Source organism: Doryrhamphus excisus, chromosome 23 (assembly GCF_030265055.1).
Source record: "Doryrhamphus excisus isolate RoL2022-K1 chromosome 23, RoL_Dexc_1.0, whole genome shotgun sequence".
NCBI lineage: Eukaryota > Metazoa > Chordata > Actinopteri > Syngnathiformes > Syngnathidae > Doryrhamphus > Doryrhamphus excisus.
The window spans coordinates 3,798,584-3,820,483 of record NC_080488.1 but is presented as its reverse complement, the minus strand read 5'-3'; the positions used below and the strand labels follow the sequence as shown (position 1 = coordinate 3,820,483).

The window sequence follows — 21,900 nt, the reverse complement described above, 5'->3', positions numbered from 1 at the left end:
GGTAACCACTCTAAATGTACAGTACAGTATGTGCCTTAGTAATTAGTTCCTCATTAGTTCCTCAGAAACCACTCTACATGTACAGTATGTGCCTTAGTCATTAGTTCTTCATTAGTGCCTCAGTAACCACTCTAAATGTACAGTATAGTATGTGCCTTAGTCATTAGTTCTTCATTAGTTCCTCAGTAACCACTCTAAATGTACAGTATGTGTCTTAGTCATTAGTTCTTCATTAGTTCCTCAATAACCACTCTAAATGTACAGCATATGCCTTAGTCATTAGTTCTTCATTAGTTCCTCAGTAACCACTCTAAATGTACAGTACAGTATGTGCCGTAGTAATTAGTTCCTCATTAGTTCCTCAGTAACCACTCTAAATGTACAGTATGTGCCTTAGTCATTCAATCTTCATTAGTTCCTCAATAACCACTCTTAATGTACAGCATATGCCTTAGTCATTAGTTCCTCATTAGTTCCTCAGTAACCACTCTAAATGTACAGTATGTGCCTTAGTCATTAGTTCCTTGTGAGTTCCTCAGTAACCACTCTAAATGTACAGTATGTGCCTTTGTAATTAGTTCCTCATTAGTTCCTCAGTAACCACTCTAAATGTACAGTATGTGTCTTAGTCATCAGTTCTTCATTACTTCCTCAGTAACCGCTCTAAATGTACAGTATGTGCCTTAGTAATTAGTTCTTCATGAGTTCCTCAGTAACCACTCTAAATGTACAGCACATGCCGTAGTCATTAGTTCTTCATTAGTTTTGCAGTAACCACTCTAGATGTATGTGCCTTAGTCATTCGACCTTCATTAGTTCCTCAGTAACCACTCTAAATATACAGTATGGGCCTTAGTAATTAGTTCTTCATTAGTTCCTCAGTAACCACTCTAAATGTACAGTATAGTATGTGCCTTAGTCATTAGTTCTTCATTAGTACCTCAGTAACCACTCTAAATGTATGTGCCTCAGTCATTAGTTCTTCATTAGTTCCTCAGTAACCACTCTAAATATACAGGATGCGCCTTTGTCATTAGTTCGTAATTAGTTCCTCAGTAACCACTCTAAATATACAGTATGTGCCTTAGTCATTGATTCTGCATTAGTTCTTCAGTAACCGCTCTAAATGTATGTCTTGGTCATCCGATCTTTATTAGTTCATCAGTAACCACTCTAAATGTATGTGCCTCAGTCACTAGTTCTTCATTAGTTCCTCAGTAACCATTCTAAATGTACAGTATGCGCCTTAGTCATTAGTTCTTCATTAGTCCCTCGGTAACCAATCTAAATGTACAGTATGCGCCTTAGTCATTAGTTCCTCAATAACCACTCTGAATATATGTGTCTTGGTCATTCGATCTTTATTAGTTCCTCAGTAACCACTCTAAATGTATGTGCCTTAGTCATTAGTTCTTCATTAGTCCCTCGGTAACCAATCTAAATGTACAGTACGTGCCTTAGCCATTAGTTCTTCATTATCTCCTCAGTAACCACTCTAAATATATGTGTCTTAGTCATTAGTTCTTCATGAGTACTTCAGTAACTACTGTATTTTTGTGTTCCTTATTGTAAAGTGAGACCAAACCAAATCCCACTTATGGAATCCTTTTCTGACTTGAGCCAAAGTCAGGCATGATAATGGTTTGACCTCTGATACTGGAGGCATATTTCAGATATTTTTGGTTGAGTTTTGAATTGTACCAACAAAGGTCTTAGAATGTAAAGGAGTATTCTTACTTCCAACCACAGGGAGAAAGAAAACAAAGACAAAGTGGGTGCTGGAATAGAGAGTCTGCTGCTTCGAGGCTGTACTGTCAGAAATACGGACCATGCCGTTGGCTTTGTGGTCTATGCAGGTATCCACCATATTTACCCGATATCACCTTCATGGTATATCGGTATTTTGGACTGTTCTTTGAAGTGACCCATATCTGCTATCGCTATGTGCTTAAGCAAAATGGCATACACTTTAGTTCTGTGTGTCCTCATTGTCGCCCCTTGTTTCCTTATTAAAGATATTTTCTAGCGTTATTAACCACTTTTCTTTCAAGGTTAGGCCTCAGGGTTCCCACTGAGAACGTGAACGCTAACGCTTCCTCATTTCATCTTCAAGGCCACGAAACCAAGTCAATGCTGAACAACAACGGGCCGAGATACAAGCGCAGCAAACTAGAGCGGAAACTGAACGTGGACGTCATCTTTTGCGTCATTCTCCTCCTCGCCATGTGTCTGGTCGGAGCAGTAGGTCGGTGATGAATTCCGTAACTCAGCCATGAAAATCGTTACGCAGATCAGTTTATGTTTAAAAAGGTTTTTTTTTTTTTACACTTGTGAGCGGGCGTTTCGCTACAGCACCAAGCCCCTTGATCAGTTACTTTGGCCTCAAGCCCGCTATGCTGGATGGGGGACGGGGACGGGGGGGACGGGGGGGAGGATGAGAAGGTGTGGCGCCAAAAATAGCCTCCCTCCTTGTGCCAGTCGATGTGATTAAGCCTCCTGTCCTCACACATTTAGGTCACTACTTTTGGCGACAGACGCTACCCGGCGTGCCCCCTTACCTGGTCCCCGACAGCAGCGGTCACCTGGACGGTCCCAGTCTCTCCAGCTTCTACATGTTCTTCAGTATGATCATATTGCTGCAGGTGGAAAAGAATCTTCACTATATTTTTGTTTTACCTTTTCTTTTCACACCTTTTTACAGTCTTATCCTCTTCCAGGTTTTGATACCCATCTCGCTTTATGTTTCCATCGAGCTGGTGAAGATAGGCCAGATCTTCTTCATTATGAACGATATAGATCTTTACGACGAAGACACAGATAGTCGTATTCAGTGTAAAGCCTTGAACATTACAGAAGACCTGGGTCAGATTGAGTACATCTTCTCAGACAAGACCGGAACGCTCACGGAGAACAAGATGGTGTTTCGGCGTTGCTCCATCATGGGTACAGAGTACCCGCACGAAGAAAACGGTAAACATGAACCAAGATTGACTTCATTTAATTATTACATATGATACATATGATTGTGTTTGCATTCCATGTTAGCATAGTAGGGCGGCACGGTGGGCGAGTGGTTAGCGCGCAGACCCCACAGCTAGGAGACCGTGGTTCAATTCCACCCTCGGCACATCTCTGTGTGGAGTTTGCATGTTCTCCCCATGCATGTGTGGGTTTTCTCCGGTTTCCTCCCACATTCCAAAAACATGCTAGGTTAATTAGCGACTCCAAATTGTCCATAGGTATGAATGTGAGTGTGAATGGTTGTTTGTCTATATGTGCTGTATGATTGGCTGGCCACCAGTCCAGGGTGTACCCCGCCTCTCGCCCAAAGATAGCTGGGATAGGCTCCAGCGACCCTCGTGAGGATAAGCGGTAGAAAATGAATGAATGAATGAGTTCTCCTCCTAATTTGTGTGGAAGTGGTAACTTTTTGGCTTCTTATTTTGTCTTTCCCCACCCTCGGCCATCTCTGTGTGGAGTTTGCATGTTCTCCCCGTGCATGCGTGGGTTTTCTCCGGGTACTCCGGTTTCCTCCCACATTCCAAAAACATGCTAGGTTAATTAGCGACTCCAAATTGTCCATAGGTATGAATGTGAGTGTGAATGGTTGTTTGTCTATATGTGCCCTGTGATTGGCTGGCGACCAGTCCAGGGTGTACCCCGCCTCTCGCCCGAAGACAGCTGGGATAGGCTCCAGCACCCCCCTGCGACCCTTGTGAGGAAAAGCGGTAGAAAATGAATGAATGTCCTGGAAATACCAGAAAGTTGTTTTTTTTGCGGTTGTTTTTATTGTTCACCTCAATGGAATGCAGACATGCTAGGTGTTTTTTCTAACCCATGTTAGTAAACGATGTATGGGTTACAGTAAATATGTGCCTTAGTTCCTCATTACTTCCCCATTGGTTACCAACTACGGTATTTTGTTGTAATTTGAGACCAAAACGGTTATTACAGTAATCCCTCGTTTCATTCATTCATTCATTCATTTGCCGTTACAAGCAATCCCTCGTTTGTTGCTGTTAATTGGTTTCAGACCCGACTGTGATAAGTGAATTTCGACCAAGGTGGATTCCTTATTCATAAACAGAATATTTGTTTAGTAATTGTATAAGAAACCTGTTTATGAGCTTCTAAATACATTATTTGACATTATGAGAGCCCTCTAAACATATTCTAGCACCCCTATAGTCACATTTACATTAATTCATTCATTTTCTAACGCTTTTTCCTCACAAGGGTCGCGGGGGTGCTGGAGCCTATCCCAGCTGTCTTCGGGCGAGAAGCGGGGTATGGACAATTTGGAGTCGCTAATTAACCTAGCATGTTTTTGGAATGTGGGAGGAAACCGGAGTACCCAGAGAAAACCCACGCATGCACGGGGAGAACATGTAAACTCCACACAGAGATGGCCAAGGGTGGGGAAAGACAAAATAAGAAGCCAAAAAGTTACCACTTCCACACAAAATAGGAGGAGAACTCATTCATTCATTCATTCATTTTCTACCGCTTATCCTCACTAGAATCACGGGGGTGCTGGAGCCTATCCCAGCTGTCTTCGGGCGAGAAGCGGGGTACACCCTGGACTGGTGGCCAGCCAATCACAGGGCACATATAGACAAACAACCATTCACACTCACATTCATACCTATGGACAATTTGGAGTCGCTAATTAACCTAGCATGTTTTTGGAATGTGGGAGGAAACCGGAGTACCCGGAGAAAATGCACGGGGAGAACATGCAAACTCCACACAGAGATGGCCGAGGGTGGAATTGAACCCTGGTCTCCAAGCTGTGAGGTCTGCGTGCTAACCACTACACCGCCGTGCCGCCCTTAATCCCTCGTTTATTACGGTTAATTATGTCCAGACCCAATCGTGATAAGTGAATTTTTTCTTCTAGCCATCCGTTTGGCTGTTATTGATGAGCAAGATTCCGAAGAGGAGGTCATCTTCCACCAGCAGCCCCCGCAGCCTGGATGGTCTCTGGACGTTGAGGACGGCAGCCCTGAAGGCACCGCACATCATCACCATGGAAGCAGACACAAGAGCAAGTTTGCAGGAAACGCCCAGAGCAACGTGGCCTTCAGCAGTCCGCTGGTAAGACGAGCGCTCAGTCAAGATTTACTTCTCGAGATGCTGGAGGGAGGGGGCTGGGGGTCGTGGACTTGCTTGGTTGCTCATGAGCGTCTAAGCGAGTCAGTTCCACTAGACTGGGGTGCTCGCACTTTTGCAGCCTGGGTGTCCCAAACAGCTACTTCCTATATAATAATAATAACTCATAAATACTCATGATTGGTATTTCACATGATTCATTCATTCAATTATGGTAATGGTTTAATTTCATTTGAACATGCATCAGATTACAATTGAATGCATCACATAATCAGTTCACAGTTCCACATGTCCAAAAGGAGTAGGAAGAAGCAAAGCTTATTAAATCCTACCCCTCCATCTGGTACTTTTACAATCAGTAACTGTTACATTTGTTCACTTCCTGCTTTCATGTTATAATTTATTTCATTCATTCATTCATTTTCTACCGCTTGTCCTCACGAGGGTCGCGGGGGGTGCTGGAGCCTATCCCAGCACCCCCGCTGTGTAGGCTACTCAATTTTTTTCTTTCTTTTTTTCTTCACTGTAAAGCATCTTTGAGTACTATGAAATGCGCTATACAAATAAAATGTATTATTATTATTAATAATAATAATAACTATTATTATTATTATTATGTTTCTTGACTTTGTTTCATGTCCTGAACTCCACTATAGAAATGTGTGTTTTCTACACGTATTATTATTATTATTATTATTATTATTATTATTATTATTATTATTATTATTATTATTATTATTATTATTATTATTATTATTATTATTATTATTATTATTATTATTGTTATTATTATTAATATTATTCATAATAATTTGGCATCCTGAACTCCAATATAGAAATATGTGTTTTCTACACTTTGAAAATAAAATAAAATAAAAATGATAATTAATAATAACATTATTATTATCATTATTATTATTATTATTATTGTTATTATTATTATTATTATTTTTATTATTATTATTATTTTATTCATAATAATTTTGCATCCTGAACTCCAATATAGAAATGTGTGTTTTCTACACTTTGATAATAAAATAAAATAAAATAAAAATTATTATTAATAATAACATTATTATTATTATTATTATTTTTTTTTTTATTTTTTTTTTTATTTTTTTATTTTTATTTTTATTTTTATTTTTATTTTTATTTTTATTTTTATTTTTATTTTTATTTTTATTTTTATTTTTATTTTTATTTTTATTTTTATTTTTATTTTTATTTTTATTTTTATTATTATTATTATTATTATTATTATTATTATTATACTACTTCTTCTATCTACTTCTTCTTTCATCAAAATGATGATGATGATTATTATTAATACTAATAATAATAATAATAAGTGTAGAAACACACATTTCTATAGTGGAGTTCAGGACGCCAAACAAAGTCAAGAACCATCCATCCATCCATCCATCTGTTTTTTAAGCCGATGACTTGAGACTTGACTCAAGGCTTGCAAAACATTGACTTGTCTTACTATTTCTATTTCTTCTTTCATCCAAATGATTGTTATTTCATCAACAACTCTCTATTTCTATAAAGAAGCGAGTCCCTTTTGGACACAATGTGATTACCAAACTCAAAGTGACATTTGTTTATTCACTCATCCTTGGGTCAGTAGGCCTCTTGAGCCCGCCGCCCGATGCAGATGCTCAAGCTGCGAGGCGCCAGTGATGAGCGCATTCGTCTTGGCTAAAAGTGTTGGTGACAGGGCATATGGTCACGCTGGGCGCCATTTGGCTTCGACCACCGATGTCGCATAAACCGTAAACGTGCACCATAGATTTGTTATAACGTACGGTCGAGTAGCTCAGAGTCTATATTTATCTAGGAAATCAAACAGTGTCACACTAAGAAATGTCCTCCAATGAGGTTGAGTTAAAACTTAGTACTAATACTAATAATTAGTATTAGTATTCTTTCTTATGATTTTTTGGAGATGTGACATAACAGCCAATACAACGCAATATAAACAAAACATGACTTGCGATGAGTTCATGAACAGATTCACTTCACTCTAACAGGAAACGGACGTGATTCCAGACAGGAAGCTGCTCCAGCAGGTCAGCATTGCAGCGAGAAGCAGCAGCGTCCGGAAGATGGATCCATACCTGGACTTTTTTCTGGCTCTCGCCATTTGCAACACGGTGGTGGTTTCCATGGCAACAGCTCGGAGACAGAGGGTGAGTGTTCTGTTTACTGTCAGTGTGGATGAGAAGTAAAGATGGAGGGAAAAAAAGATGATAAAGGGATTAGTTTTTGGAATAAAAAAATGACCTTTTGGTGTCATATACACCAAATATTTGACCAATATTTTGGATTATCTCAATGAACATTCATTCATTTTCTACTGCTTGTTGCTGTTAATTGGTTTCAGACCCGACTGTGATAAGTGAATTTCGGCCAAGTAGGAATTCTTATTCATAAACAGAATATTTTTTTAGTTATAGTATAGAAAACCTGTTTATGAGCCTCTAAATACATTTTTTAACATTACGAGAGCCCTCTAAACATGTTCTAGCACCCCTATAGTCGCATTTACATTCATTCATTCATTCACTTATTTTGGTTTCAGACCCTACTGTGATAAGTGAATTTCAGCCAAGTAGGATTCCTTATTCATAAACATAATTTTTTGTAGTTATAGTATAGAAAACCTGTTTATGAGCCTCTAAATACATTTTTAACATTATGAGAGCTCTCTAAACATGTTCTAGCACCCCTATAGTCACATTTACATTCATTTATTTATTCATTTTCTCCCGCTTGTTGCTGTTAATTGGTTTCAGACCCGACTGTGATAAGTGAATTTCGGCCAAACAACTCTAAACATCTTCTAGCACCCCTATAGTCACATTTACCTTCATTCATTCGTTCATTTCTTTTGGTTTCAGACCCGACTGTGATAAGTGAATTTCGGCCAAGTAGGAATTCTTATTCATAAACAGAATACTTTTTTAGTTATAGTATAGAAAACCTGTTTATAAGCCTCTAAATACATTTTTTAACATTACGAGAGCCCTCTAAACATGTTCTAGCACCCCTATAGTCGCATTTACATTCATTTTCTACCGTTTGTTGCTGTTAATTGGTTTCAGACCCGACTGTGATAAGTGAATTTCAACCAAGTAGGATTCCTTATTCATAAACATTATTTTTTTTACTTATAGTATAGAAAACCTGTTTATGAGCCTCTAAATACATTTTTAACATTATGAAAGCCCTCTAAACATGTTCTAGCACCCCTATAGTCACATTTACATTCATTCATTCAAGGTTTGCGGGGGTGATGGAGCCTATCTCAGCTGTCTTCGGGCAAGAGGCAGGGTACACCCTGGACTGGTGGCCAGCCAATCACAGGGCACATATAGACAAACAACCATTCACACTCACATTCATACCTATGGACAATTTGGAGTCGCTAATTAACCTAGCATGTTTTTGGAATGTGGGAGGAAACCGGAGTACCCGGAAAAAAACCCATGCATGCACGGGGAGAACATGCAAACTCCACACAGAGATGGCCGAGGGTGGGGAAAGACAAAATAAAAAGCCAAGAAGTTACCACTTCCACACAAAATAGGAGGAGAACTCATTCATTCATTCATTTTCTACCGCTTATCCTCACTACAATCACGGGGGTGCTGGAGCCTATCCCAGCTGTCTTCGGGTGAGAAGCGGGGTACACCCTGGACTGGTGGCCAGCCAATCACAGGGCACATATAGACAAACAACCATTCACACTCACATTCATACCTATGGAAAATTTGGAGTCACTAATTAACCTAGCATGTTTTTGGAATGTGGGAGGAAACCGGAGTACCCGGAAAAAAAAACACGCATGCACGGGGAGAACATGCAAACTCCACACAGAGATGGCCGAGGGTGGGGAAAGACAAAATAAGTAGCCAAAAAGTTACCACTTCCACACAAAATAGTAGGAGAACTTATCATTCATTCATTTTCTACCGCTTATCTTCATGAGGGTCGCGGGGGGGCTGGAGCCTATCCCAGCTGACATACAAACTCCACACAGACATGGCCGAGGGTGGGATTGAACTCGGGTCTGCTAACCACTCGACCACCATGCAGCCTTTATCTCACAAAAATCCTGAATAAAAATTGCTAGTAAAAACACAGGCTACTGTTACGGCCATAAAATTCAACACATGATGTCACTTCCTGTCTGCATGCCAATCTGTACTCCTAGAGCACATTTATAGCAACACAAATTGTATTTATGTCTTAAATGGTCTATGATTTTGGGGTAATATTGGGTTATACAAGTGTAAACGTGACTATAGGGCTGTTAGTTTATGTTCGGAGGACTCTAGTATTTATTATGTGTCTCAGATTTGCTTAAAATACAAAATTAATTTTGTATTTTAAGCAAAATTAATTAAGTATTTTTATTTTTCTATGAGAACAAAATCCACTTCCATGTGTCGTCAGCCATCTTGATTTGTGTTTACTACTAAATGAACTGGAGTTTGATGTTTTCTTTACTGTGTAATTTATGATGAAATTATGAAGCGTCCGTGTGTTTGGGAACACATGAATATGAAACAAATAATATTTTCTTTGTTCCAGACACAAGAGCAGCCATGTTCCTTCCAACCAAATAATCCCCTGGATGACTTCTCCAACTTTTTGAAGAGAGCGGCTTCATTTCGGAACATATTTACATCCAAAACCAAAAGGAACCGAACCTTTTCAGAGACCTCGTTCAAAGAGTATGACGGATTTAACCCCGCTACAAAAGCCGACGACTCGGGAGTTTTGACATCACATGATCAGAACGGCGAGCCCAGCACGGTGTGCTATCAGGCGGAGAGTCCAGACGAAGCGGCTTTGGTGTACGCCGCCAAAGCGTATGGCTTCACTCTGCTGAGTCGCACCCCCGACAGTGTGACTGTGAGGATGCCATCTGGACAGAATCTGGTCTTTGAGGTTCTGGATACTCTCGCCTTTGACTCCAATAGGAAGAGAATGTCTGTTCTGGTTCGACACCCGATCACTAAAGAATTGGTGCTGTACACCAAAGGTGCGGACTACGCCATCATGGAGCTGCTTGGTGCACCATATGCTGGTGAAGACTTTGTTTGATTCCCGTGACTTCATATTGGAAATGACACTATACAGTAAACCTCGGATATATCGGATTCAATTGTTCCTACTGGTTTTGTCCGATATAAGCGAAATCCGTTATATGCGTATACCGGAAATGTCCGTTTTACGCATATATCGGATTTATATCCGGTATATGCGTAAAACGGATTTTATCCGTTATAAAAAGGCACTTCCTTGACTATGTTTCCAATGTACCTGGACGCGCAGGCAACGCTGCAAATGACGTCGTATAGCGGCTTGTCACGATTCGGCGAATCGGAGCGCCACGATGCGGCCATCCGATATTCATTCATTCATTTTCTACCGCTTTTCCTCACGAGGGGCGCGGGGGTGCTGGAGCCTATCCCAGCTGTCTTCGGGCGAGAGGCGGGGTACACCCTGGACTGGTCGCCAGCCAATCACAGGGCACATATAGACAAACAACCATTCACACTCACATTCATACCTATGGACAATTTGGAGTCGCTAATTAACCTAGCATGTTTTTGGAATGTGGGAGGAAACCGGAGTACCCGGAGAAAACCCACACATGCACGGGGAGAACATGCAAACTCCACATAGAGATGGCCGAGGGTGGGGAAAGACAAAATAAGAAGCCAAAAAGTTACCACTTCCACACAAAATAGGAGGAAAACTCATTCATTTTCTACCGCTTATCCTCACGAGGATATTGCTGGAGCCTATCCCAGCTGTCTTCGGACGAGAGGCGGGGTACACCCTGGACTGGTCGCCAGCCAATCACAGGGCACATATAGACAAACAACCATTCACACTCACATTCATACCTATGGACAATTTGGAGTCGCTAATTAACCTAGCATGTTTTTGGAATGTTGGAGGAAACCGGAGTACCCGGAGAAAACCCACGCATGCACGGGGAGAACATGCAAACTCCACACAGAGATGGCCGAGGGTGGGGAAAGACAAAATAAGAAGCCAAAAAGTTACCACTTCCACACAAAATAGGAGGAAAACTCATTCATTCATTCATTTTCTACCGCTTATCCTCACGAGGATATTGCAGGAGCCTATCCCAGCTGTCTTCAGGCGAGAGACGGGGTACACCCTGGACTGGTGGCCAGCCAATCACAGGGCACATATAGACAAACAACCATTCACACTCACATTCATACCTATGGACAATTTGGAGTCGCTAATTAACCTAGCATGTTTTTGGAATGTGGGAGGAAACCGGAGTACCCGGAGAAAACCCACGCATGCACGGGGAGAACATGCAAACTCCACACAGAGATGCCCGAGGGTGGAATTGAACGCTGGTCTCCTAGCTGTGAGGTCTGTGCGCTAACCCCTAGACCACTGTGCCGCCCGCCATCCAATATATGCGAGGGAAATTTAATGGAAATGCATTGGAACGGGACTGGAGATTTTGTCCGAAATAGGCGAAATCCGTTATAAAAAAAATCCGATATATGCAATGAATTTTTATTGGAAATGCATTACAGAAAAATCGGTTCATTGTGAGCGAATTTCCGATATATCCGAGTCCGATATATCCGAGGTTTACTGTATATTAATACTTCTAATTGTAATATTTCCAGAACATCTCAAAGGAAGTCAGAAGAATATTGTTAAAGATACTCAATATCACGTAGACGGCTACGGTAAAGAGGGCCTGCGTACGCTTTGCTTCACTAAGAAGGTACTCGAGTATACCGACGACTATTTTTACGTCCTGCAACGCCAACAGCATTGTGTAATTTCGCTCGTATTACAGGTACTGAGCGCCAAACACTATGAAGACTGGTACGCGAGCAGACAGAGAGCAATGGCCGCCATCGACGGCAGAGAGCAGCTCATTACGGACACCGCCGTGCAGCTGGAGACGAACCTCACCCTGCTGGGTAAAATCCCACGCGTTCGTTGTAAAACGTATACATTTATGATGAACTCTTGTCTCTTCCCTGCAAAAAAGGGGCGACAGGTATTGAGGACCGTCTGCAGGAGAGCGTTCCAGACACCATCCTGGCGCTGCGGGAAGCGGGGATCAAGGTGTGGGTGCTGACTGGTGACAAGCCGGAGACAGCTGTCAACATCGGCTACGCCTGCAGGCTGCTGGAAGATGAAGACCTGGTGATTAACATGAGCTGCAAAAACAAGGTGAGGAGACACTTGGCTGTCCTGCTCTAACTGCTTAGCTACACCTCCTCTCGCCTCGCCGTAATGACTGTTGGTGCTTCTGAAAGGGGCGGAAACATCTCAGCTTATATATATATACATATATATATATATATATATATATATATATATATATATATATATATATATATATATATATATACGCTACGTCAGGGGGTTCCCAACTCACGGCCCACCTTTGTCCTATAAACAGTAACAGACCAAATGCTGCGTTCTCAGAGCACTTGATAATGATAATGATAATGATAATGATAATGATAATGATAATGATAATGATAATGATAATGATAATGATAATGATAATGATAATGATGTTATTATTAATAATTATTATTATTATTATATTTTTTTCTATTTTATAATTTGTCCCATAAACAGTGCATAGACGAAATACTGTGTTCTCAGAGAAATGATAATAATAATCATCATGTTATTGTTAATAATAATTTTGTTTTATTTTATTTTATTTTATTTTATTTTATTTTATTTTATTTTATTTTATTTTATTATAATATATATTTATTTTATAAATTGTCCTATAAACTGTACATAGACGAACTGCTGCATTCTCAGAGCACTTAATGATAATGATAATAATGTTGTTATTATTCATTCATTCATTTTCTACCGCTTTTTCCTCACGAGGGTCGCGGGGGTGCTGGAGCCTATCCCAGCTGTCTTCGGGCGAGAGGCGGGGTACACCCTGGACTGGTCGCCAGCCAATCACAGGGCACAGTTGTTATTATTAATAATAATAATTATTATATTTTTTTAATATTTTTTTCTATTTTATAATTTGTCCTATAAACAGTACATTGACAAAATGCTGTGTTCTCAGAGCAATAATAATAATGATAATAATAATAATAACAATAATAATAATAATAATGTTATTATTAATAATAATAATTATTATTATTATTTTGTTTTATTTTAATATTATATTTATTTATTTTATAAATTGTCCTTTAAACAGTACATAGACGAAATGCTGTGTTCTCAGAGCAATAATAATAATAATAATGTTTAATAATAATTATTGTTATTATTATGTTATTTTATTATTATATTAATTTATTTTATAAATTGTCCTATAAACTGTACATAGACGAACTGCTGCATTCTCAGAGCACTTCATAATAATATAATTATATAATAATAATATAATTATAATAATAATAATAATAATAGTAATAATAATAATATTCTCAATAGGTTATTACTCAGAATCATCCCATATTTTGAAAAATCAGAAACTACATTTGCGTAGCGGTTCCAGAATGAAGCTAAGATCTTTAAACAATGACATTGATCGGTCGTTTTAAAAGTCACCTGACCATTGGACCACTTTGGTGGTCTAACTGAAGGTCAAATCCTTCCAAGAAAAGTTAAGTTGTCAGATCCGCCCTTAATGACACGGTACGGGATGGAGCTATTATATATTTATATATATATAATAAACCCACCAAGAATGAGGCGTCAAATATCCTTAATTGGCATCCATCTTTTACCTGCTCCAGGTGATACACACGGTGAGCTTTCTGGAACTTGTAATGGATGACGGATGGAGTGAATTCCTGCCAATATAATAACGAATCCTTCTATATCTAATTAGCAGCCTAATATCGAGCCCTCGTAGGAAATATCTCTCCTCCTGTGATCCAATCTCTCATTGGTTCAACTATTTTTACCAGCAATGGCCACCCCAGGGATGCACTCCTCCAATCATGGCTTCACACTTAATATGACATTTTGACTGCATAGGATTGATGAAAACAAAACAGGATGTGACCTATTTTTTTTTTATTATGTTTTGGCTCAGGGGCTGAATTCTTCTACAGATGGCCTTGTTGTTGCTTGTAGTCAGACGTCATGAACATGACTCAATATCGTGTCGTTCATAAGCTTGCACCGCAACTTGACTACTTATTGAAATAGCCAATCTGAATATTATTATTTAAGTCACATGTATTTTCTTTTTAGCTCATATGCGCCTCGATCCTGGATTGCACTCTGGAGGAGGTGAAGAGGTACGAAAACGACCCCCGTAACGTGGATACGACGCCAGATATCTCTCTGGTGATCGATGGACGCACCCTGGCCATGGCGCTGTCTCCGGATCTGCAGGACCGATTTGTGGAGTTGGCAAAGTGTTGCCGTTCCGTGCTCTGCTGTCGAGTCACGCCCTTGCAGAAGAGCGGCGTGGTGAAGATCGTCAGGGAGAAGCTCAGGGTCATGACGCTAGCTATTGGTAAGACGGGTTTGTGTGTTATTGTTCATTGAGTACTTTTCAACCAAAAACATCAACAAAATTGATATATTAGTCCCCCCTTAATCTCAATTCATCCAATAATTTTAGAATTATTGCACGGTGGTTGAGTGGTTAGCGCATTAGGCCTCACAGCTAGGAAACCCGAGTTCAATCCCACCCTCGGCCGTCTCTGTGTGGAGTTTGCATGACCCTCGTGAGGATAAGCAGTAGAAAATGAATGAATGAATGAGTTCTCCTCCTATTTTGTGTGGAAGTGGTAACTTTTTGGCTTCTTATTTTGTCTTTCCCCACCCTCGGCCATCTCTATGTGGGGTTTGCATGTTCTCCCCGTGCATGCGTGGGTTTTCTCCGGGTACTCCGGTTTCTTCCCACATTCCAAAAACATGCTAGGTTAATTAGCGACTCCAAATTGTCCATAGGTATGAATGTGAGTGTGAATGGTTGTTTGTCTATATGTGCCCTGTGATTGGCTGGCCACCAGTCCAGGGTATACCTCGCCTCTCGCCTGAAGACAGCTGGGATAGGCTCCATCACCCCCGCAACCCTTGTGAGGATAAGCAGTAGAAAATGAATGAATGAATGAGTTCTCCTCCTAATTTGTGTGGAAGTGGTAACTTTTTGGCTTCTTATTTTGTCTTTCCCCCACCCTCGGCCATCAATAAGGAATAAGGAATACATTTTAAAACAGATATATTGGAGATATTTACAAAACCTCAAATGACAACATCTCCCATGTGACCTCAGGTGATGGTGCCAATGATGTTAACATGATCCAAGCTGCTGATATTGGGATCGGCATATCTGGTCAGGAAGGAATGCAGGTACAAAGCACCAGGATGTTTATTTTTATTTTTGTATTTTGTATTTTTTATTTTTTATTTTTTTTTTATTTTATATTTTTTATTTTTTTATTTTTTTTATTATTATTTTTAAATTATTTATTATTTATTTTTATTTATTTATTTTCCCTAATATTATTTTTATAATAATATTAATATTAATTTTTAAATGGTGGATTTTTTAATATTATTTATTAATTAAAATTGTTTTATTATTTTAAAACAATTAAAATACAAAGTAAAAAAAAACAATTATATTAGGAAAGCAGGAAGTGAACAAATGTAACAGTTACTGATTGTAAAAGTACCAGATGGAGGGGTAGGATTTAATAAGCTTTGCTTCTTCCTACTCCTTTTGGACATGTGGAACTGTGAACTGATTATGTGATGCATTCAATTGCAATCTGATGCATGTTCAAATGAAATAAAACCATTACCATTACCTTTTCAGTTTTTTAATGTTTTTGATAGAAAAAAAATGACTATGTGTAATTCTACTGTGTCCTCCACAGGCAGTCATGTCGAGTGATTTTGCAATATCTCGCTTCAAACACCTTAAAAAGCTCCTGCTGGTCCACGGACATTGGTGCTACACTCGTCTGGCCAATATGATCATTTACTTCTTCTATAAGAATCTGGTGGGTTGACATAAATATTTCATCATCAACCTGAACGACCAATCAACTTTGACTTCATGTCATCCATCCATCTCCCAGGCCAATGTCAGCCTTCTCTTCTGGTATCAGTTCTACTGCGGCTTCACAGCGGCCACCATGTTGGACTACTGGTTGCTGATTTTCTTCAACCTCTTCTTCACCTCAGCGCCCCCCATTATGTTTGGGATCATGGACAAAGACGTTTCGGCGGAGGTGCTGCTCGGCGTGCCTGAGCTCTATAGGACTGGCCAAGGTGCAGGGGTCAGTGGTTCATTATTATATTAATATAGCATGCATTTTATATCATATATTTTATGATATCTCATCAGGGGATAGGACAGGGGTCGGCAACCTTTACTATGAACGTATCAACATAGTTCATATAAGAAAAGACAAGTTGTAGTACTCTTGCGAGTATTGCAGATAAAGTACTGTAAACTTACCTGATTTGTTTACTCCGGTGCCCACGTGGTTGTTTTTAAAATGTCAAATATCTCTGGGAAAGTATTACTTATTTTCCTTCACGTTTACCTGCGTGAGGGAGAACTGAATAGCATCCAATCAGGATGCATTCATGGTCTCACATAAAGTTGGATTTTTTAAAAACACATTACAAAGATGTGCATTTTCCTCACTTGGGTGTTTAAAAATATTCAAGCATTGCAAAGGGCTGAAGAGCCACATGCGGATCTGGAGCCACAGGTTGCTGACCCCTGGGATAGGAGATATTTTCAGTAGATTTTTAATTTTAATTTTAATTTTAATTTTAATTTTAATTTTAATTTTAATTTTAATTTTAATTTTAATTTTAATTTTAATTTTAATTTTAATTTTAATTTTAATTTTAATTTTAATTTTTTAGTATTTTATTTTATTATTTTATTAATATTGTATAATTACTAATAAATAATTAATCAGTAATCATTAATATCAACATTGTATAATTTAATAAATAAATAACCAGTAATAATAATAATTATTATTATTATTATTAATTTAGTTAAGAGACTTTTTTTAATTTATTATTATTATAATATATTATTATTTAAATGATATGATATGATATGATATGATATGATATTATATGATATTATATGATATTATATTATATTATTATATACTACTATGAATAATAATAATAATAATAATAATAAGTAATTTATTTATTTATTTATTTTTGTCACATACCGAAGTACGAGGTAATATACCTTGAAAAAGGTTCTCTTGAAAAACTAAGTCAAACATATTTTTGTCTACATGAAGGTAATTTTATGGTTCCTTTATTCATATCATATAGCCAATATGTCAATTAAAAATTGACACTTGTGATTGGTATGGTAATGGGTACATAATGGGTAGTAACTGTAGTACTTACCGTGGTAGTAACCATAGTAACTGTCAATATCGTGATACTGAGATAATGGCTGAGTGTTGAGTCATTTTCAGCGGATATTTAATATATGTTGCTATACAAGCTGTATACTGACTACTCTAAAGTATTTCTCTGTTTCATTTCCATAGTCCTGAGGTGTTAAGTGTGTTATATGTTTTATGTATTAACATTTTAGGTATATAGATTTTCCACCTTCTGGATTTCCATGCTTGATGCCTTCTATCAGAGTCTGATTTGCTTCTTTATTCCATACCTGGTAAGAATATTTGGTTGTTGAGTTTTCAGTTGTACACAATTATATATAACTTAACAAACTTGGTTCTCTACAGGTTTACCAGGATTCGGACGTTGATGTTTTTACATTCGGAACTCCTTTGAATACAGTTTCCTTATTTACCATTCTGCTACATCTATCGATAGAGATCAAAGCATGGGTAACTAACTGACTAACTTTTAGCACACGTTTCTGACAAAAGTATGGAACTACGAGTGTTATGTGTTGCTATGGCTTGCAGACGGTGGTCCACTGGATCATCATGGTGGGCAGCGTTGCGGTCTACCTGGTCGTGACGCTGCTATACACTTCCTGCGTTACTTGCAACTCGTACTGGACGCTCCAGAAACAGATGATAGACCCTGTTTTCTACCTTGTCTGCATCCTCACAACTGTGGTGGCCCTACTGCCGAGGTAATCTCCCTGACGAAATAACGAGATCTTAATTTGACAGGAGATAATCACCAGATATGACAACATTAAATTCATCACACAGCAACTTAACACTGGATGGATGGATCAATGGCCAGTGCAGTGTCCCATTAAATCTCTTTAACAATTAATTTGACAGGAGATAATCACCAGCTATGACAACATTAAATTCATCACACAGCAACTTAACACACAATGGATGGATGGATGGATGGATGGATGGATGAATGGCCAGTACAGTGTCCCATTAAAGCTCTCTAACAATTAATTTGACAGGAGATAATCACCAGTTATGACAACATTAAATACATCACACAGCAAGTTAACACACAATGGATGGATGGATGGATGGATGGATGGATGGATGGATGGATGGATGGATGGATGGATGGATGGATGGATGGATGGGTGGATGGATGGATGGATGAATGGATGGACGAATGGATGGATGGATGGCCAGTACAGTGTCCCATTAAAGCTCTCTAACAATTAATTTGACAGGAGATAATCACCAGTTATGACAACATTAAACTCATCACACAGCAACTTAACACACAATGGATGGATGGATGGATGGATGGATGGATGGATGGATGGATGGATGGATGGATGGATGGATGGATGGATGGATTGATGGATGGATGGATGGCCAGGACAGTGTCCCAATAAATCTCTCTAACAATGAATTTGACAGGAGATAATCACCAGCTATGACAACATTAAATTCATCACACAGCAACTTAACACAAAATGGCTGGATGGATGGATGGCCAGTACAGTGTCCCATTAAATCTCTCTAACAATTAATTTGACAGGAGATAATCACCAGCTACGACAACATTAAACTCATCACACAGCGACTTAACACACAATGGATGGATGGATGGCCAGTACAGTGTCCCATTAAATCTCTCTAACAATTAATTTGACAGGAGATGATCACCAGCTATGACAACATTAAATTCATCACACAGCAACTTAACACACAATGAATGGATGGATGGGCGGATGGATGGGTGGATGGGTGGATGGATGGATGGATGGATGGCCAGTACAGTGTCCTATTAAATCTATCTAACAATTAATTAAATTCATCACACAGCAACTTAACACAGTGGATGGATGGATGGATGGATGGATGGATGGATGGATGGATGGATGGATGGATGGATGGATGGATGGATGGATGGATGGATGGATGGATGGAAGGATGGAAGGATGGCCAGTACAGCGTCCCATTAAATCTCTGTAACAATTAATTTGACAGGAGATAATCACCAGCTATGACAACATTAAACTCATCACACAGTAACTTAACACACAATGGATGGATGGATGGATGGATGGATGGATGGATGGATGGATGGATGGATGGATGGATGGATGGATGGTTGGATGGTTGGATGGATGGGCAGTACAGCGTCCCATTAAATCTCTGTAACAATTAATTTGACAGGAGATAATCACCAGCTATGACAACATTAAACTCATCACACAGCAACTTAACACACAATGGATGGATGGATGGACTTTGGACATTTTTACTTGTATGTTACACAGCACAGTGATGATATATTTTGTTCTGTGCGGTCGTGTGCGATGTCGCCCCTCATTAGTGTCATTCATGATTCCATATTTTATGTATTATTTTGAAAAATTCCACTGATAACAATTAAGTTTACATTCCCTCACTTCACCGCCGCCTCTCAAAGAGCAGATATTTAGAAGGAATGCCCTGATTTACATCAAAGTGCCGCATATTTTTCACTGGCCTACTTTCTCACCACTGCACTCTCTCCCCCAGGTATGTGTTTCACGTGATGAGGAACTCTATCGCCCCCACTCCCATTGTGCAAGCCAGGCATCTGGACCAACTGGCTCCCTCCACCAGAGAAGAGTGGATCAAAGAGTGGAGAGATTTCAGAGGTGGCGGCAAGGTCAAACGCTCTGAGCTGTCCACGCCACCGTTACCTGTCCTGGATTTGACTCCCCAGTCATTAAACACTACAAATTTTCTCGGGGATGAAATCACACTGAAATCTTACACATAGTGACTAATACGAAGAAGATAATTTATTCAGAATGGATGTAACTCCTTTTGTGGAATGTTTTCTCATCATCACCAGGAAGAGAAATCCTCACTGAGTTTTGCATGTGAAATATCATTGATGGACTAAAAAAAAAAAAAAAAAAAAAAAAGCTTGTTGAACCTTTCTCCTTTACTCATAAGCTGTCACAGTGAACACGTAAGCCTGTTACATTCTTGATGGGATTTTAGGGCACATAATAAGACATGCTAAGAGCGGAGAATAGTCAAATGTGTGTTCTGTAAATGACACTTGCCTATATGATGGAATCTATAGTCGTTAAGGCTGGTCCTGCAACTACACTGTAAATATTTTTTACATTTCCTGTAACAAACTGTGTGTGTTAAACTCTTCAGATGCATAGTTAATACAAGAAAAGGTTAATTCCTTATCACAGGGAAAGGATTATGGAAATTCAATGCTTCAGCACAATCCCCGTGTAAGAAAAAAAAAAAAAAAAAAGAGGGGGTTGACTTTTCATTGGCATACTTCATTATATAGCAGCAGTGGTAGTTATGTAATGTCCCGCAACTTGCTTTTTGATCACTGCTGCCCTCTAGTGTTGGATTGGAACAACTGCAGAAATGTCAAACAGGGCCTATATAAAGAACTCTAATGAGGAAGTCATATCTGATTTGAACCATACATAGTCATCATTTTTATTAATTAATAAACATTAATAGGGAGCACGGTGATCGAGTGGTTAGCGTGCAGACCTCACAGCTAGGAGACCAGGGTTCAATTCCAGCCTGGGCCATCTCTGTGTTTCTCTCCGTGCATGCGTGGGTTTTCTGGGTTTTCTTTATGAATGTGAGTGTGAATGGTTGTTTGTCTATATGTGCCCTGTGATTGGCTGGCCACCAGTCCAGGGTGTACCCTGCCTCTCGCCTGAAGATAACTGGGATAGGCTCCAGCACCCCTCGCGACCCTCATGAGGATAAGCGGTAAAAAATGAATGAATGAATGAGTTCTCCTATTTTGTGTGGAAGTGGTAACTTTTTGGCTTCTTATTTTGTCTTCCCCCACCCTCGGCCATCTCTGTGTGGAGTTTGCATGTTCTCCATGGATACTCCCATTTCCTCCCACATTCCCAAAACATGCATGTTATATTAATAGGTTTATTTTCCCTAAAAAATATCTGAGGTTAGCTTGGTATGTTTGAAAAGGTCTTTATTTTTCTCAAGCTGCAGAGAAATAAAATGGTAAATATTCGGAGCGTCATAAGGATTGAAAGATGGTTGGGGCTTCATTAAAGTTATGGGATATATTTCTTTATTAATATATAACAAAAGAGTTATCAAAAGACATATTTTCTTCCCCTTGTAAATGTAAAGAGATAAACTTTGCATTATACTTAACTTAACTTACACTTTAATTTGCGAACAATTTAATAAATATTACAATATTATACAATAATATTATACAATATTAGTAAATGCCTCGTTTTCTAATAAAAAATATCACTACCAACTTCAGGATCTTTCAGTTGTATGCTAGATGTTAATATTGGCATGCTTTTATTTTGAAGCTTACTTTGCG

The 21,900-nt window shown here is 39.0% G+C and overlaps 1 protein-coding gene across 2 annotated transcripts in view; it reads left to right on the top strand.

Moving 5' to 3' along the window:
* atp10b (ATPase phospholipid transporting 10B) overlaps positions 1-21,684 on the top strand; it is a 28,184-nt gene extending 6,500 nt beyond the window's left edge. Inside the window, exons 4-21 of one of the 2 annotated variants that reach the window (XM_058063790.1) lie at positions 1,750-1,856; positions 2,114-2,245; positions 2,515-2,642; positions 2,718-2,970; positions 4,901-5,097; positions 7,146-7,304; positions 9,712-10,210; positions 11,811-11,911; positions 11,987-12,113; positions 12,185-12,369; positions 14,392-14,659; positions 15,425-15,501; positions 16,032-16,157; positions 16,236-16,436; positions 17,744-17,824; positions 17,898-18,002; positions 18,084-18,256; positions 20,079-21,684. In XM_058063790.1, the coding sequence (XP_057919773.1) occupies positions 1,750-1,856; positions 2,114-2,245; positions 2,515-2,642; positions 2,718-2,970; positions 4,901-5,097; positions 7,146-7,304; positions 9,712-10,210; positions 11,811-11,911; positions 11,987-12,113; positions 12,185-12,369; positions 14,392-14,659; positions 15,425-15,501; positions 16,032-16,157; positions 16,236-16,436; positions 17,744-17,824; positions 17,898-18,002; positions 18,084-18,256; positions 20,079-20,325 (3,166 nt within the window). In that variant the 3' untranslated portion in view covers positions 20,326-21,684. The remainder of the gene's footprint in view (positions 1-1,749; positions 1,857-2,113; positions 2,246-2,514; positions 2,643-2,717; positions 2,971-4,900; positions 5,098-7,145; positions 7,305-9,711; positions 10,211-11,810; positions 11,912-11,986; positions 12,114-12,184; positions 12,370-14,391; positions 14,660-15,424; positions 15,502-16,031; positions 16,158-16,235; positions 16,437-17,743; positions 17,825-17,897; positions 18,003-18,083; positions 18,257-20,078) is intronic. The other variant, XM_058063791.1, reaches the window with a different exon arrangement.
* Positions 21,685-21,900: the final 216 nt, after the last annotated feature.